At 32.7% G+C, this 18,598-nt stretch overlaps 1 protein-coding gene across 1 annotated transcript; it reads right to left on the reverse strand.

Annotated features, from left to right (window-relative positions):
• Positions 1 to 5,575: 5,575 nt before the first annotated feature.
• LOC132632612 (tryptophan aminotransferase-related protein 1-like) lies at positions 5,576 to 12,727 on the reverse strand. The gene is made up of 5 exons (XM_060348602.1): positions 11,835 to 12,727; positions 8,180 to 8,483; positions 6,634 to 6,914; positions 6,006 to 6,310; positions 5,576 to 5,909 (listed from the first exon to the last, which is right to left on the reverse strand). Exons 1-5 carry the CDS (start codon positions 12,092 to 12,094, stop codon positions 5,716 to 5,718), a joined length of 1,344 nt encoding a protein of 447 aa, XP_060204585.1. The 5' UTR covers positions 12,095 to 12,727; the 3' UTR covers positions 5,576 to 5,715.
• Between the last annotated feature and the right edge of the window lie 5,871 nt (positions 12,728 to 18,598).

Consider the following 18,598-nt stretch of genomic DNA (forward strand, 5'->3'; position numbering starts at 1 on the left):
TTAAGGTTAGAAAAATTTGAGTGCTCAGCATAGGGCACTATGTTGCTGCGTTATGCAAGTTTTTTTTTTTTTTTTTTAAATGCTCGGATAACGAATATTAATGAGGGACGTTAACTCATTATTATATAACGCATAAAAAAAAGTGCGTTAAAGTACTTTGGTATCACTTTTTTTTCTTGGAGTATTTTGGTTCAACGGGTCTTTTATTGGGTCATTTAGGTTCCGGACTCTAAAATTCTACCATTAATGTATATCATAAAATATAAGGCGAGTAAATTCTAACAAGATTTTTTTTTTCCATAGAAACAATTCAAGAATCAATACAAAGAGTTATAGTCTATGTGCATTGCGTTGCAATTTTCTAAATATTTAGATTTGTTACAAAATATTTTATAAAATATGTCTAGTTTCACTTCTAGAAATTAGCTACCGCCCACATCTGAAGCAGAAGACCCCAAATCCTTCGATAAAGAAAATTCTATGACTCTTTTATCAGGCACAATGGTAACTACCAAAGCTTCAAAGGTAGCAAGGAAAATCACTGAACATGTAAATGAGGAAAAACAGAGTTACTTCAGTGTCGTAGCATCAAGTGGGTTATTTTCGTCTCGGTACCTAAGTTAACGCGTATGATGAAAAACTTATGAAAAGACGCTTTGAAAGAAGGTCTCATTAATGAACGAATTTCATTAATTCAAGAAGAAAACTACTACTATTATTTTCATGATTACTATTCATCCTATTTTCCTCCGGTCAAAATGAATTATCAATAACATGACGTCCTGATTATTTCGACCCAACAAGTGGTATCAGAGCCAATGCTTCAACGAAGTAGAAGACAGGTTCAAGGCGGGTTCCAATCAAACTGCAATCAATTTCGCGATAATGAAAATTTTGTCCAAAGTACTACATGTGGAGGAAAAATTCCAGTCATATTTTCAACATTTCTGCTACTGCATCTTTAAAAAAAAATTAAACTATTTTTAACTCATAATATTTTTAACTATGACAAGCATCAGTGCTAAAGATTATGTGAAGAAGGAGAATAATCCAGGCCAAGGGAAGATTTGTTAGGGTTTGACTTGAATTTCCTACCTTGTTTGGATAATACTATAATTGTGTTTTACTTCGAAAATGCTTTTTTTTTTTGTTGGAAAAGATTTTCGTGGTAGAAAAGGACTCTTCAATATCTATCTTTTTTCATGGAAAAGAAGTTTTGGACTTCTATAAAAATAAAAAAGGGGGGATCTTTTCTTTTCATACAATAACTTCATAGCATCCACAATGTAGTTCTCAAACGAAGTCTTGTTTAGGGAGAAATTATTCTCTCAATAGTTCTTATGCTTTTTTTTATGTTAATTCTCATCTATGTAGGCTGATTGGCCAAATCATATTATAATATTCGGTTTCTTTTATATAGTTCTTTTTGTTTCTAATTTATCGTCATTCAAGAGTTTCAACGGTTACCATGAACATGACGCCCTGATTAGTTTGATCCCAACACATATATACCCTTTAGACATACAATTTTTCTTTTTTGCTTTTCACTCTTTTTAAAAAAAAAAAAAAACTGTTTAATTATATATTGTAGTCATTTTTCACCAACTTGGAATTGAATTTTTTGAAAAATTTGCTCTAAAAACTCATCTCCTCCAGCCCCCCCCCCCCCCCCCCCAACCCCACACACCAAAATTCATGTTCTTTTTCCTCCATAAATTTGATTAAATGTCCACAATATATACTTTGTATAATGAAGTGAAAACACTCACTTTTTTGGATTGATGGGATAAATTCGTATTCTTTCGAAATTTGAGGCACTTTGGTAGTGGACATATATAGATGCCACGATTTCAACTTTCAGCAAAAAAAAATAATTATAAACTGGATTGTGCAAAGAGTGTGCAGATACTAGCCTCTAGATCTGCCTAATGTAAGGTCTGCGTACATGCTACTCTCCGCAAACCCCACTTATGAGATCACACTAGGTATGTTGTTGTTGTAGAATGCAAATACTATGCTAATAGTGTATGCAAAGAGGAAGCAATGGGAGCAAATCTTCTGTATATTTTTATATAAATCATAATCATTTATATATTAGCTTTTTAATATAGAAAGCAGTCAAAACATTTTGTTAACATTTTGGCATCTGCACTTAATTTCAACTAGGAGAGTATTTGTTCCTACAAAAACTAAGTCGGTTTATAAAGACTCCACAAAGTTGATCAATGACAACCTCTGAATAAACTAATTATAGTCTTCCTCACGACCGATCAAACTCGCGCTCACATACTTTTTGCTGGAATCAAAATGCTCCCTGCCCCTAGTCAAATGAATTGCAAAAAAAAAAATGAATTTCGATTTATGATTACTCTAAGCAATGGCCAGATCTTCGGTATATTTTAAGTTACATTCATTTATATGTTGTTTAATATTAGAGAGCAGTCGAAGCATTTCTCGACATTTTTGCATCTACTCTTCATTACTTCACTCCTAGAAGACAATTTAGTACTACTAAAAATTAGATCTGTTTATGGAGACTCCACGGAGTTGATCCACGACAACCTTCGAATAAATTTATTATAGTCTTCTTCATGACCTATCAAACTGACACGCACATACTTTTTACTAGAATTGAGACTTGTGCCGCCTCTAGTCAAAATCTTGTGTTTCTTCAGAAAAAGTTCACAGTCATCTATGGCCTTCTCACATTTCAGCCATGCAAAAGCTGTGAAGAAAAGAAAAAATGGTAATTACAGGGGTAAAATCAAATGCAGCTGATCAATTTGTAAGCTATATTATCAGGCGGTGTTCTAAATGTCCAATTGTTAAATTAGTTGCATGTGCCAATAACCAAGTTAGGCAAACTAAAAGTTTGGCCTTTATTTACTGTCTCTCACTCCTCGCCATTTTCTAATAGCCATAATCAAAGAAGCGTTTACTTTCATTAGAGGTTTCTACTTTCTCATATAAGTATCGCCTATAAAATTCAGGTGTGACTTATGAATCTTTAGAGACTCTGATGTGATTCTAGATGAGAAAATGATAAATTAAACCACAATTAAACAAACAAGATAAAATATAAGAATTTGAATAAGAAATAGAAAGGAGGGAGAATGAACTTTGGAAGAAAAGAAGGGATGATCTAACCATTAAAATGCAATAATCATTAGACTAATCCAAGGAAGAAGAGAAATTGAACTCATACAAGAGATTACTTACCCAAGTAATTAAGAGGGTTTAATTGGAGAGATAAGAGGGTTTTCCCCAATACTCAGGAGCCTAAAACCAAATGTTCATCCCAAAACTAACTATTCCTAAATGTGAAAAAGACTATTTATGCTAGTCTTTTGCAAACATAACCAAATTACAAGAATGATCAAGTTATAAAAATAGCCACTTGAGCATATTAGTAATCTTGAAGTCTTGCTTCCATGCTTCCTTTAAGTTCTCCAAGCTCACGATGGTTGGAAGTATGCTCCAAAGTCCTTGATTACCTTCTTCGTTGTCATCAGTTCCCTCATAAATCCACATTTGAGCATGTTATGGACCTTAAAGAGCATGTTATGGACCTTAAAGGCTCTTTTAATAAATCTTGCATAACGCTTTAAACTTTTTGTGGGTGATTGAAAACTTCTATATCCATGATAGCCCACACCCTCACTCTTAGCACCTCAATTTGCATCAGACTCCAATGCTGCTTATCTTTCTAAATTTTTCCATTTTTTTCGCAGTTGCTCCATCTTTGACTAGTGCCCATCTCCAAAGATTTATATTTTCATAAAGAAAACAAAAATAAAATGATATGTTGATACTCAGGTTCATTCAAACACACACAACATGCAATCTATTAGAATTGCCATTTATTTTGTGGAGCACTGATGGTTCACATCGAAACAAAGAAATAGCACTTGCTCATTCAAACTAAGCAAATGTGTCTTAGAAGTTTGAATTTCGTTTCTGCTATCATGTCTTATTTCTAACCATTCTTCAGGACAAAAAAAATATGCTCTTAATCTTACCTGGAGCAATATAACAAAGTTCACGTTTCATCAAAAGTTGAATGAACTTATGTATGTGCCAGGAATTAGCTTATGTATCTTCCATTGCACCAGCCATCAGTATCAGCTTATTTTGCATCAAGTTTTATAACCCATTGGCATTTACATCAAACGACAAGATAACTGTAGTTTTGAATCTAACTTCTGGATTTTGGACAGTATTTTGAGTGAGAAAGTTCTATAAGTGTGAAAGACTATTTACATTATTACAGAGAGCATTAGTGATCTAATGAGGGAGAACGAGACAGAATCGTGGCTCTTGGAAATGGATCAATGGGTCAGGCGAGTTGGTTTTTAAATAAATGGGTGGATTTGAGGTACTTTGGTAGTCGACATTGTTTATATGGTTTCATCTTTGGCCCAAAAGAGAAAATGGAGTATTATAACCTGGACTGTGCAATGCTTGTGCAAAGAATGTGCAAATATTTTGCAAATAATGAATGCAAAGAGGAAGCAATAGGCGCCAGATTTTCAATATTACTTTTATATAAGTTATATTTATTTAGATGTTGTTTTAATATAGAGAGTCGTTAAAGCATTTCAAAACATTTTGGCATATGCTTTTAACAACTTCACCTAGGAGACTATTTGCTCCTACCAATAACTAGGTCTGTTCATGGAGACTACAGAGAGTTGTTCAAGGACAACCTCCGGATAGACTCATTTTAGTCTTCTTCGTAACCTAGCAAACTCACCGTCATATACTTTTTAATGGAACAAAAATGCGCCCCACCTCTAGTCAGAATCTTGTGCTTCTTCGGTAAACTCTCACGGTTATCTATGGCCTACTCACCTTTTAGCCATGCAAAAACTGTAAAGAGGAGGAAGAAAAGGATTTTAGGATAATCATATTAAGGCTACTACAGAAGAATATATGCAGCTGATCAATTTGCAAACTATATTACCATGTTGTGTTCCAAATGTTCAATTGCTAAATTTGCATTTTCCAAGAGGCAAGTTGGGCAAACAAAAATTATGGCCTTTGTTGACTGCCTCTTTTTGTCCCCACCTCTTCGCCAAAATCAAAGAAGCGTTTACATTCATCACAGGTTACTGCATCCTCAGCGTTTACATTCATCACAGGTTACTGCATCCTCATACGTATCGTCTATTATAACATCTAGGATTTTGGTGGCTCTAACTTGTGAATCTTTAGAGACACCAATACTGCTTATCTCTAAAAGATTTGCCATCTTTTTTGCAATTGCTTTATTGCTGACTAGTCCCCATCCACAATTAGTCCTGTATGATGAAGTAAAAACATACCCACTTCTTTAGATTTTGTCTCAGCAACTTTGAATCGATGGGGAAAACCCGAATCCCTTCGAAATTTTAGGCACTTTGGTAATGGACATATACAGATGCCACAATTTCAACTTTCACCCAAAAAAGAACAAGGAATATTATAACCTGGACTGCGCAAAGTTTGTGCAAATATTGTGCAAAAAGTGTGTACGCAAAGAGGAATCAATAGGGGCAAATATTGTGCAAAAAGTGCCTACGCAAAGAGGAATCAATAGGGGCAGATCATCAGTATATTTATAAGTTATAGTCATTTATATAGAGAGCAGTAGAAACATTTCTTAACATTTTCACATCTGCTCAACACAATTTCACTCCTAGAAGACTATCTTTTCCTAAAAATAACTAGGGCTGTTCATGGAGACTCCGTAGAGTTGATCAAGGACAACCTCCGGATAAACTCATTGTAGTCCTCTAAATGACCTATCAAACTGGCCCTAACATACTTCTTACTGGAACCAAAATATGCTCCCCCTCTAGTTAAAATCTTGTGCTTCTTGAGGAAACTTTCACAGTCATCGGCCTTCTCACACTTCAGCCAGGCAAAAGCTATAAAGAAGAGGGAAAAAAAAAAACTAATTTTTAGGATATTATATTAAGACAACTACAGGTATATGCAGCTGATCAATTTGTAAGCTACATTACCAGGTTGTGTTCCAAATGTCCGATTGCTGAAGTTGCATTCGCCAACAGGCAAGTTAGGCAAACTAAAACTTTGGCCTTTGTTGGCTGCCTCTCTTAGTTGTGTCCACCTCTTCGCCATTTCTTGATAGCCATAATCAAAGAATCGTTTACTTTCATCGGAGGTTTCTGTATCCTCATAAGTATCGCTTATAACATCCAGGATTTTGGCAGCTCTGACTTGTGAATCTTTAGAGACACCAATGCTGCTTATCTCTATAAACTTTACCATCTTTCTCGCAATTGCTTCATCTTTGACAAGTGCCCATCTGCAAGATTAGACAGCAAATTTCCATAAAATAAGAATCAAACGATATGTACACACTCATGCCCATTCAAACACAGGTAACAAACAACCTATAAGAATGCCATCTATTTTGAGGGGCTGTGATAGTTCACATCGAAACAAAGAAACAGCACCGGCTCATTCAAACTAAAGTAAATGTGTCATTGAATTTGGTTTCTGCTATTAATTCTTACTTGGAAACAATATAAGAAAGTTCAGGTTTCATCAGAAGTTGTTTGGATGGAGGGAATTAACTCAAAGCTCCTAAAGATTGAGAATCATAGTAGTCCAAGATAAGTAACATACCCTAAGCGCATGCCAGCATGTCCCGTGGATTTGGATAGGGTGAACAACATTATGTCATGGTCTGCCCGAGAAGAAATTGGAGTATACTGAGGCCAATAATAAGCTAGGTCATGGACCAATATTCCTCCATTCCCATTGAACACAGCTTCCCTGATTTCTCCATCAGGATTGTTTGGGTAAGTCACAAGCTCAATATAGGGCTCCTCTTTGTCAAAGTCATTGGCATCACCTCTCCACTTGTAGAGCCCAGATTTCAAGCATTCAGTGATCAGTGGGTATGACTGCAAGAAGTTAAAAGTATATATGAATATGTAAATTTATTCCTATATCATAACAGAACCATGTATCATGTGTTGTTTAAGACTTGCTAAAAGTAGCCAAGTTCCATTCTTGGAAAGTCACAAAATTAAAGCAAGATCAATGGCAGGATAGAAAGTTAAATTACTACATGACTTCATGTGCAGCCAAAATAAGAAACTCAATAGTGAGCACCCTAATTTCAATAATATGCCTCCGGCTGCCAACTTTTCTCGAGTGAGAATAGAAGTTCATTACAGGTTAGAAAGTGTTCCACTGAGAAGGCAGGTTAACAAGTTGAAAGAAAAATGAGCCTGTTATGGTGTAGTAGCTTTTTTTGCAGCCATTCGTGGTGATATCCTAAATAAACATCTTAACACAAAATATATACTTTAAATGGGAGAAATGGATGAATATTGTCTAAGTAAGTTGTTTGACGGATTAATAATGTATCCAAGTAATAAAACGCACACGGAAGTCACTTAGAGCCTGTTTGGATGGGCTTAAAAAAAGCAACTTATAAGCTGCTTTAGATAAGCTAAGCCAAACGGGCCCAATTATTTTTTTGGGCTTATTTTAAGCACAAAATGGCTTATAAGCTGGCCAGCCAAACACTCAAAAAAGCTGAAAACAGCTTATTAAGCTGTTTTCAGCAACTTATAAGCCAATACAAACGGGCTCTTAATCAACTTTTTGCTTTCTAGGTCTGCAAGTGCTGATTCACTTCTTTTCCATGAACGGTTGTAACATAAGAAACTAGAAATAAGGAAACAGAAACCAGATGCTCTTGTTACTTGAACAGTAATCTCTTTTGAACTTTCTTTCAGTATGAAGCATAGAGATGATGAATAATGGAATTAGATAACAGAAGGGAACAAAGACCATTAAGGATCTCTGGGTTGGAGATGACAGTGTGTCAATTTGTAGGGAAAACGTAAAATACGAGGAACATCAAATATTAAAAAAAGGGATCATTTAACAGAGTGCAATAAGTAGGCACATCAAGGTACAAAGTACGTTAAACATTTAAGAAAAGCATAGTTAAATTTTTTCCTTATACAGGAAGCAATATCAAACAGGAGATGTATAGAGCAGAAACATGCACCTCACTGCATCCAAGGAACATAAGAACAATTCTAGTGAAGAACACTACTAGTACTACTTATCATGCATGGGTTGACCAGAAATGGAATGATCTGCCATTTTTAAAATCCATTGGGAAAGGAAAATTATAACGAGCATCACCTACCGAATAATATGGGGCAGCAGATACAATATTCATTGGTTCGGGAGCATCGGAAGGACAGAGGGCATACAATACAGCCTGAAACAGTTGGGTAGATCCTGTCCCAACGACGATGTGTCGGTTCTCAGTCTCAGCATTCCCGACTAGATTGTGCAATCTAGTTACTGCATTTGCAAAACCTGGTTCGAGGAACCAGCAAAGGTTCTTGGTATCTGAAAAATAACTAACAGATTGCCAACCAGATATGACAACTGTAGTTCTGTCACCCATCTGCTTCCAGTAACTCTGGTACATAGTAGGATCACCGCTGCATTGAGTGCAATAAGACATAAAGAAACTCTTACAGTCTGAACATGGTGACAACAGAATCATGGAAAAAGATTCTCAGAACTCATTAAATTAAACACAAGCATTCTTAAATGAATAGGATCTTCCTCTATAATTAGTTGAATTCACAGGCACAGACAGTATTTACAAGGTATGGTCAAGTAATAAGAGCATAAGTTTCGCAAATGAAGTACGCAAACCCATGCAGCAACGTTTGGAAAGTTAGGTATAAAATAGTAACTGTGGTGATAGAAATAATTATTTGAGCAAGTAAATCTGAAGATCTTAATTAATATTTACGAAGCAGATTAAAGCAATTAGATTTACATAACAAATGCAACATATAGTATCGTATAATTGAGGAGGGTTGCAATCTAGATGGTGGTCCACCTTTGCTACGATATAAATTAATATGGAATAAAAAGGTAGGTATGTAATGCAGAGTTGTGGACCACGCCCCACTAGAGGAACAATGGGATGAAAGAGATTTACATGCCAATACAAATTACAGAAAACTTCTAGTATTGTATATTTTTATTTTTATTTTTACTCCACAATAAGCAAGAGATGAGTTCAAACGGAAAAACGTGATGAGTGAGGATTTATAGCCGACCCCAACTTATTTCGAACTGCGCTTAGATTTGTAAAAATCAGGCCAAAGAAGAGAATTTTCTCCCATGCAGCTTCTGCATGTGCGGCCACATGGGGCTTTTGAGAGCCAATTTTCGGCTTTGTTCCCCTGTCTATCTAGGATCAGGCGAGGCAGAAGTGCCACCAAAATACATTCTTCACACTAAGGACTAAAAGGTAGTGAACTAAAAATGAGTCCAAAAAAGTTGGTAAGTGCAAAGACATGCCTCCAAAACATTTAAGACCAAGCAATGCACCCACTTTTCCAAAACGTATAAAGGGGTGGGTCTTAAAGTGCACTCCCCCAAAAGCATTAGTCTTTAGATCTTCTCAAGGACAAAAGTGGATCTGTATGTATCAAATGCACTAAACCAAGAAAGACCAGCAAACATGCATCTAATTACAAGTAGAGTAAAAGTAACTTTAAGATAACATGGTGGCTTTGGAATCCAGAATGACCACCTTATAAAGATTGGAAATATAAAATACTTAAATATTAAATTATAAAAAGATGTTTTCTTTGAGTAGTTTGAGGGTCCTCTAAAAAGTACGTAGCACGAGAATGGTGATGTCTGGTCAAGCAGATGAACAAGGCCCACCATCCATGGTGGCGAGACTAGAGGCAGAGCGAGAATTTTTAATTTATGAATTCTGAATCATAATTTATTTTGATTCTTGGGTTCACGATAAATTATCTGCACACACATATTAGCTGAATTTTTTAATACTAAAACCTAGCTTTGGGAACAGAGATCATTAAGTACGAAGTGAAGCATTCTCCACTATCCCTATAATAATAAGCACATTGGAAATCACAGCCAGCAAAGATCTGTCTTTGTCTCAACTAGCAACTGACATAAGCGTAAACCACCCACTGCAATGGCTATAATGCCTTTTGCTTCCTGTATCTTTTTAACTCAGTCAACAACTCTAAACAACACAGGAAATAAAAAATAAACAAACCTGAAAAGCGAAGTAAAAAAGACAACACAACCTAAGGCCCCGTTTGTTCACAGAAATTAAAAAAAAAATCACTTCTTTTGGAACTTTGGAGTTGTATTTAGCTATAGTTTTTGAAATTGTAATTTTTAATGAAATATAGTTATAAAAAAGTAAAAAAGGAGAAAAAATTTAAAAAATAAATTTTTTGAGTTTTTGGTATTCCGGATTACAACTTCAAGTTGTATTCGGAATTCTTATGATCAAACGCTAAAAAGTAAAAAAAGTGAAAAAAATTCCGGAATAAAGTGAATAATTCTTATGGCCAAACGCCTACTAAAACTCCTTCCCTCCAACAATTCTTGCCTAACATTTTCACAGTAATTACCCGAGGGTGTTTATACCGAACTAAGTAATTTAGTTTAACATCTAAGGCCCCGTTTGGATATGTTTGAAATCATGATTTGAAAACATAGCAAATCGTATTTGGACATGCAATTTGAATATTTTAAATTGTATTTTCTCTTATAGATATAAAAACCCCACAAATTGTGAAAACTATCAAAACATTCTTAATACTTATACAATCTTACCAATTGAGCAAGTCATAGTTAGTAACAAAATTAGTACACTACTAGAAGGCCTTTCTAAAAAAATATAACATCAATTAATCAAACTTTAATTCAATAAAAAATGAAAATTTAACATGAATAGTAATATAACTACTCTTTAATATAATCATCGCACATAAATTAAAGGTTGATAGACATATATAAAAGTTGATGGAAGTTAATAAGATTGGTAAATGATTGATAGGGGTAATTGTTAAAAATATCTACTAACTTATGGGTCTTTTACAAAATATATACTTATGGGTTAAATTTTATATTTAAAAAAATTGAAATCATGATTTCAAACTCCAAATCACGCTTTTTTGGATGATTTGGGGTTTAAAACCATGAGTGAAAATATATGTCCAAATGCTGGTTAGGGGTCCTGATTTCAAACCATGATTTGAAAACGTATGGCCAAACGCCTTCTAAAATTAAAAAGAAAATTATATTTCACATGATATATATAGAAAGTCATATATCTTGCGTTTATCGGTTGTGTAGCCACGGATGCATTTTAATTCTTCTCCTCTTATGCTATATGACATAAGCCCCAATAGATTTTCGAATCTGGCCAATTTATTTAGACCCTATTAACTGATAAAGATAGAACAACCCCACCCCCCACGCCTCTCCTCCCCGGGCAGTCCTCATAACCCTACCGATTCGGTAAAAAGAGTAAAGTAATAAAAATCAGAAAAACATCGAAACCCCTCCTCTCATGTCAGGCAATAATAGCAAAGGAGCCTTAATTTTTCCCGGCTTTACAAGAAAAAATAATACAAGAAACAAAAAAAACTGAGGACAAGAAGCTTTGTTACATGCAAATGAACAGATCCGAACTGGAAAAAAAGCAAAACTAAAATTGTACATCGGAGAATGACCAAAAACCCAAACACAAAATAAGGCAAAGATGACCTGTATCAATAGCTCATATATCCTTTTTGCAAGCAAAAAAATTGACTTTTGGCTCATGCATTCATGTATAAACCTGATAAAGGAACACGAATACGCTTGGGATCTATCACCATTCAAAAAAAAAAATTAGAAGAATTTGGATGAGTATCTGATAAATATTTCAGGCATGCATGGAAGAAATGTTAAGCAGATTAGTAAAACATGGTTAAAGAATAGATTTTTGTGTTACTTACTGGTCCAGATTTATGAGCTTTTGTTGGATTTGCCCATCATTTGCTGGCTTAGGCTCCGGTGGATACGAAGATAAGGATGAAAGATGAGTCCCATTTTCTTTATCTGGCAGGCTAGACCATTCCAGCAGTAAATTTCTATCATGAATAAGCTTTAAGAGCAACCCCAAGTTAATCGCAACAGATACGACCAGCCAGTGTACTGCCCCTGGCAGGAACACCTGGCCTTTTATTTTCTTGGCATCTGCAGCCTTGGTAGACATGTTTTCAACAAAGTTGTATATGAAAGTTGAAACGTATAGAGTGAAGTGAGAGGATGAGTGAGGGTTCTTGCCCTATGTTCTATTGTTATATATAGTGGACTTTGAACAGCTGGAAAGCGGTGGTAAGTGAGAGTTGAGTACTCATTAACTCTAGGCCTAAAAAATTAGACTTGTTCCTGATTTTCTCCACTCAGTTCGCGTAGTCGTTACGATCCAGAGATGACAAAAAGAAAAATTGTCTCTGACGAATTTGCCTCCATTTAGTGCATGCACAATAGCAGTTATGAATATGAATCGATGTGCGAAATCTATTACGGTAATCTTGACTGTTTGACTGATCATGTACAGATGGGTTGTGATTCACAGTTGGGGAGAAGATAACATTAAAGCGTTGGCTTTTTCTGGTTGAAAAAATAATTGTGGGAGTATTTTCAGGGAAAATTGAAATTTGGTGAGTCGCTAAAAGCTTGGAAGTAGAAGAAGCACTATTAAACTGCAACTCTTCCTCTATGTTAAATGAGGGTATATTAAATTTTAATAAATTATTAGTTAATTTGAAAAGGGTATGCTTTTGATGGTTCTTGTTTTTGGACTTGGGTTAGTAGAGATGGGTTAAAAAAGCTGCAAGCAAGCCGGTGACCAGTGGTGCACTCCCACTCCAATCTTTTTCTTTTCATTTTTTTTCGACTTTACAGCCTTTTCAGATATTTTTACGATTTTATTATTTTGCATCTGGGGGTTCTCTTTTTCCATTCATAAGCGACTTCCATAAAAATATTCAAAAGAAAAAATAATGATAGTTAAAACTCTACGGGTGTGGTGTTTTCAAAAAACCAATTTAATTGATTGAACCGTTCCGTATCAAATTGATATTTAGATTTTTTTAATAAAATCGACATGTTATATAAATTTATAACTGTATTGAATAGTTAGGTTGATTTTTTATTTTATAAAATAAATTGAAAAATACTGAATCGTACAGAATAAATTTATATGTGTAAAATATATTATATCTATTAAATTAAATAGAATAAAGTATCAAATTTTTGCCTTGGATATGGGATGACGAAAACGATATAAGCCGGCAATATAATTAACACCTTAATTTTTAACTCTGAAATCTATTATACTACTATTGAAATTAAATTAGTTCTAGCATCTCGAGTATTAACTAGCTTGTAAGCTATAAGATATTTCAATGATCTTGGATATAAAGCTACAAACTATTAGATATATTTCCTCTTAAATGATTTTAAATTTCTCTTATTGGATACTTAATTTTAGAAGACTCAGTTCTTGAGTCCCATTTTGATTGATTTTTTCCGCTCGTGCGAGCTAAATTATACTTTTTGTCTTTGCTTAACATTTTTTTACATTACCGTAAAATAATGGGATCAATCTTTATTCTTATCGTCTTTCATGTTTTTTTGATTCACCACCTTTTAAACAGTAAAAATGTCGAGAGTTGTTTCCAAAATCCTATAAAAGTATGTATAATATCGTGTCTTTAACTTTTACTAGTGACTATAATGTGATGTTCTTTTTTAAAAAAAATACCAAAAATTAACTGAACTATACCGATACCGAAGATGAACTGAGATGATGGGATGATTTTGAAAAGTTTAATTTTAGTTCTACAAAATGAAATAACTGAAAATTGGTATGATATAAATTTTATAAAACAATTGTCAGAACCGTACCATTGACACCCCTAGTAAAAGAACACATGCTTTAATAAATGTTTAAGTTCTATATATTAACAGTATAAGAAATATTTACATTATAAAAAAGAGCAGCTCGGTGCCAAAAAATATTTATAATTTTTTATTAATTATAATTTATAAATAATTAATATATTATTATAAATTAAAATTCACCAATAATATATACTACAAATTCCAGGCAGGCTCTCCCTTGAACGAAAAAAGAATAGAATAACCTGTTGCATAACCCAAACTCATGATGTGACATTTCGCTGTAACTCTAGTTTTGCTTCAGGATTGAATTACGTCTTTCCTTATTAAAATAAAATAAAAAAATACAGCGTCCAATTTTCTCAAATAATTAAAGACCATTATAACTTTATTGAATTATGTCTTTCCTTATTAAAAAATAAAAAATACAGCGTCCAATTTTCTCAAATAATTAAAGACCATTATAACTTTATTGAATTATGTCTTTCCTTATTAAAAAAAAAATACAGCGTCCAATTTTCTCAAATAAATAAAGACCATTATAACTTTATTGATTATGTCTTTCCTTATTAAAAAAATAAAAATACAGCGTCCTATTTTTCTCAAATAATTAAAGACCATTATAACTTTAAATGACTACATTATTTCTAGTGTGATTGTTGTTTGCAATGTGAATGAAATCTATATCTATATCTATATATAATATAAAGCTAATCATAGATAAGGTGATGTGGCACATTTCGATGACCAGTATTCTCATTTATCTTTTTTCTCAATTTTTTGACATTTTCCTCTCATTTCTCTATTTTACTAAATAAATTGTTAAAGGTTTCATCCCTCCACCCATAATAATAACTCACTCACCATGTTTAATAACATTTGCGATCAGATATTTCATATTCCGTAACATTTTTTTCTAATGAATCGTGTAGCAGTTTTTTCATTTTTGTAACCTCTACTTACAATTGTATTTAATGTGCTTTCATTCCTCAAAATTAAGCTGATTATTAATTCTTGTATATGCCTCTTAATATTTCTTATGCACTATATAGGATTGCAGTGAATCTTGTGTGTATATACTCTAATTTGTGTTCGTATGCTTTAATTTACTATTCGTTTATTTTTAGCAATATATGTTATTGAAAAACGAAAGGAAGTCGTGGGAAGGGAGGTTAGTCTACACAGACTTCAAATAAACACACAAGGCATGTGGGGTGTGGTATTATCTTCTATTTGCTTTGCAACTTTTGTGCTTAATTGTACCACCTATTTGCAGAAGTGATATTGCCATTTGACAACATACAATTAAATTACACTTTTTTTTTGCATCACGACAGGTGAAAACATTTTATGATATGCCTGCTCTCTATGTAATAGTGATTGCTTTCTAAGTTATATGATTACATGCTGCTATGAATTAACCTCCACATATAGTACTGGAAAAGAAACAATTCAGTAATTCATTAAAAGTTGGGTTGTGCCGAATGAGATAATTTTCAAGGTCACACCTCAAATATATCTATTAAACAGGAATTCTTTAATTAATGAACCTTGAAATTTATAAGCGGTACAAATATTTTCCTGTAAATAAGTTGTTCTATATATATAATTTCGCATTATAATCTATATTATTAAATGTAAAGCTTATATTATCATCTACAATAATGATTGATAATGCCAAATTTTATAACTCAAACATAAATTTATATATTACATCCTATTAGTTTCACTTTTAAATGGAAATAAATTTTCATCTTATCCTAATTTCTTACCATTTGGTGTCACGGTCCTATTGTTTAATTCACATTGAAATATTCTTAATATCTATTTACATGAATCTACCTTTTTATTATTTTTAATATTCAATATTAGGAAAAGACTATTGAAAATTCAATTATCATCGTGTCTTTTTTTACTGCGCGAAGCGCGGACATATTCACTAGTACTAGTATAAGGTAGGGGTCAAAACCTTGACCGTTTTGAATTACAAAGTGATCATAATCTCACTCAAATCCGTTTAAGATCTCGTTCTAGTTGAGATTGACCGTGGTAGACTAAAATTTGACTAGATCTTTAGGTTGGCTATAATCACATCGATCACATAAAATATAGTTTGTTTTTTGTTCGACAAATTATTCGACGTTTCAGCTTTATGATCGATAATTGATATGTTTAGGTTCATGATTACATTTTCAATTTTGTTTCATGTTCCTATTTTTTTCTGTTGAAACTTGCAACTTTGATGTTAGTTTTGTGTGATATGTTTAATTTGTTCAATTATTGATCTCAAATTTGAATAAAAGAAAATATTTGTGGTAGGTAAAGAGTTAGTGCAAAATTAACTCTATTTAATGAACCCTCGCGATACAGTTAAGGATAGTTTATACAGTCAATTTCAAATTGGTTGGAATTGAAGCGTTATATTTATTATACTACATCCTTGATGTTACAAATGTAGTACAGAATTACGAAAATCTATTACTCCTAACAGAAATCACTTTTAAAAATTTATTATTCTACGTGAATGAGTGTACATGTGTGTGGAGACGTCCATTTTAAAATATTTATTGTGGTGATGTAAAGTAAGCACATGTAAACTATAAATAACTCTTGAATTATAAAAAATAAAAATAAAAACTTGTGAAACGCAGCACTCTAGAGTAATTCATCATCAATTAAAAAAACGAATAAAGCTCAGATGTGATTGAGAATATCACTCATAAATAATTAACAACTCATTGACGAACTTCACATTCACTGTGCAACCACAAAAATTCAAATCATATTATTTTATGGATAATAAAGCTCATATTAATACCGTCCAAACTCATCAGTCATCACCACATCAATTTTAGATGTCTCTCCTGTCAGTTGTCAGTGAGATTATCTAGGAGAGAAAGAAAAAGGTTGAGAGGTGCTTTGGTAATTTTTTAAACCCGAGAGTACATAGGATGTAATTAAAAAAAGATGCAAGAATGTCGATGTTAAACCAAACTCAGAGCCCGTTTGGATTGGCTTATAAGTTACTTATAAGCTGTTTTTAGATTTTTTGAGTGTTTGACTGACTAGCTTAAAGTCATTTTGTGCATAAAATAAGCCTAAGAGCCTGTTTGGATGGCTTATGCCTATAAGCTGCAAAAAGCTTATAAGCTAAAAAAAATAAGTTGGATAGTCTAACTTTTTTTTTTTGGCTTATAAGCTGTTTTCAGCTTATAAGCTGTTTTAGATAAGCTAAGTAAAATGGGTCCAATTATTTTTTTGAGCTTATTTTAAGCACAAAATGACTTCAAGCTGGCAGTCAAACACTCAAAAAAGTTGAAAACAACTTACAAGCCAATCCAAACGGGCTCTAAAAAATAATTGGGTCCGTTTGATTTAGCTTATCTAAATCACAGCTTATAAGCTAAAAAAAAAATAAGTTAGCCTACCCAATTTTTTTTTTTTTGGCTTATAAGTTGTTTCCAGCTTATAAGCTGTTTATTTTAAGCCCATCCAAACAGACTCTCATCCCAATTTCGTCATTGCTGACTCATGTACTTAGCCTTTTTTCTGATTCAGATCATCATAATCAATGTCTGATTTTTGTGGTTAGCTTAACTAAATGGATTCTTTCTTCATAACTAGACGGCATCTATGTGTATTTGTATGTAGTTGTCTTTGAATAGTGATTATAGTGCATCTATGCGTATGTATTTGTCTTTGAATAGTGATTATATATATATAGTATATATTATGTTTAAAACATGATTAATAAAACATTGTAATTTGTGCTCCGTATCTAAAATTTTATTATATTAATGTTTGCTACGAATACAAAATCGGCAAATTTATTAATATTTTTTAAAAGAGAAGACTTGTTTAAAAGGAAACTATTTTCCTCTCTTTGAGATAAAACAATAGCAATATTTAAGCATACTTTCAATTTTAATTCGATTAATTTAAAGGTGTAAAATACTTATTATTTTTTATCAAATTTTAATTTGGATAATTCTAATTCTAATTATTAAATTAATTTTAAATGTTTAAAAAGAAACAAAGTAGAAATTGATTTTCTATTTAAACGAAGAAATATTATTTTTTAATTTTTGGTAAATATTCTCGGTTTAGCTCATTTTACTTGTCATGTTGTCTTTTGCATTAAATTCTATCTTATTTTAAAATATAAATATTTTAAGTATATTTATTTTAGTGAACATGACAACTTGATTTTGTCAATATGAGATACTATTTTCAAAACACGATTAATATAGCATTGTAGTTTGTGCTCCGTATTTAAAACTTTATTATATTAGTGTTTGCTACGAATACGCATGATGTTTAATATGAGGCCCACATTTTTTTTAACATTGTTTGTTTTTTAAATATGGGATTCACTTTTTTTTTTCAATATTGCTTGATTTTGTTAATATGGGGTCTACTTTTTTTTTTCCCGTGAGTTTGGATGTGGTGGGTTCCACTTTTTTTTTTTTTTTTAAATACTGGATGGTGTTTAATATGGGTCCCACAATTTGGGATTCATTTTTTTTTATATATATTGCTTGATTTTGTCAATATGGGATACTATGTTCAAAACACGATTAATATAACATTGTAGTTTGTGCTCCGTATTTAAAACTTTATTATATCAGTGTTTGCTACGAATACGCACGCTGTTTAATATGGGGCCCATAATTTTTTTTAACATTATTTGTTTTTTTAATATGGGATTTACTTTTTTTTAATATTACTTGATTTTGTTAATATGGGGTTCACTTTTTGTTTCCTGTGAGTTTGGATGTGGTGGGTTCCACTTTTTTTTTTTAATACTGGA

This window comes from Lycium barbarum, chromosome 3, assembly GCF_019175385.1.
Source record: "Lycium barbarum isolate Lr01 chromosome 3, ASM1917538v2, whole genome shotgun sequence".
In the NCBI taxonomy this organism is placed as follows: Eukaryota; Viridiplantae; Streptophyta; class Magnoliopsida; order Solanales; family Solanaceae; genus Lycium; species Lycium barbarum.

What these genes read in the sequence shown, in the direction of transcription:
- LOC132632612 (XM_060348602.1), bottom strand. Translation starts at nt 12,094, where the DNA reads ATGTCTACCAAGGCTGCAGATGCCAAGAAAATAAAAGGCCAGGTGTTC. An exon ending in AAGCTCATAAATCTGGACCA is followed by an intron (nt 8,484 to 11,834) that starts GTAAGTAACACA and finishes CACTCAATGCAG; the next exon opens with CGGTGATCCTACTATGTACC. An exon ending in GACATTTGGAACACAACCTG is followed by an intron (nt 5,910 to 6,005) that starts GTAATGTAGCTT and finishes TCTTCTTTATAG; the next exon opens with CTTTTGCCTGGCTGAAGTGT.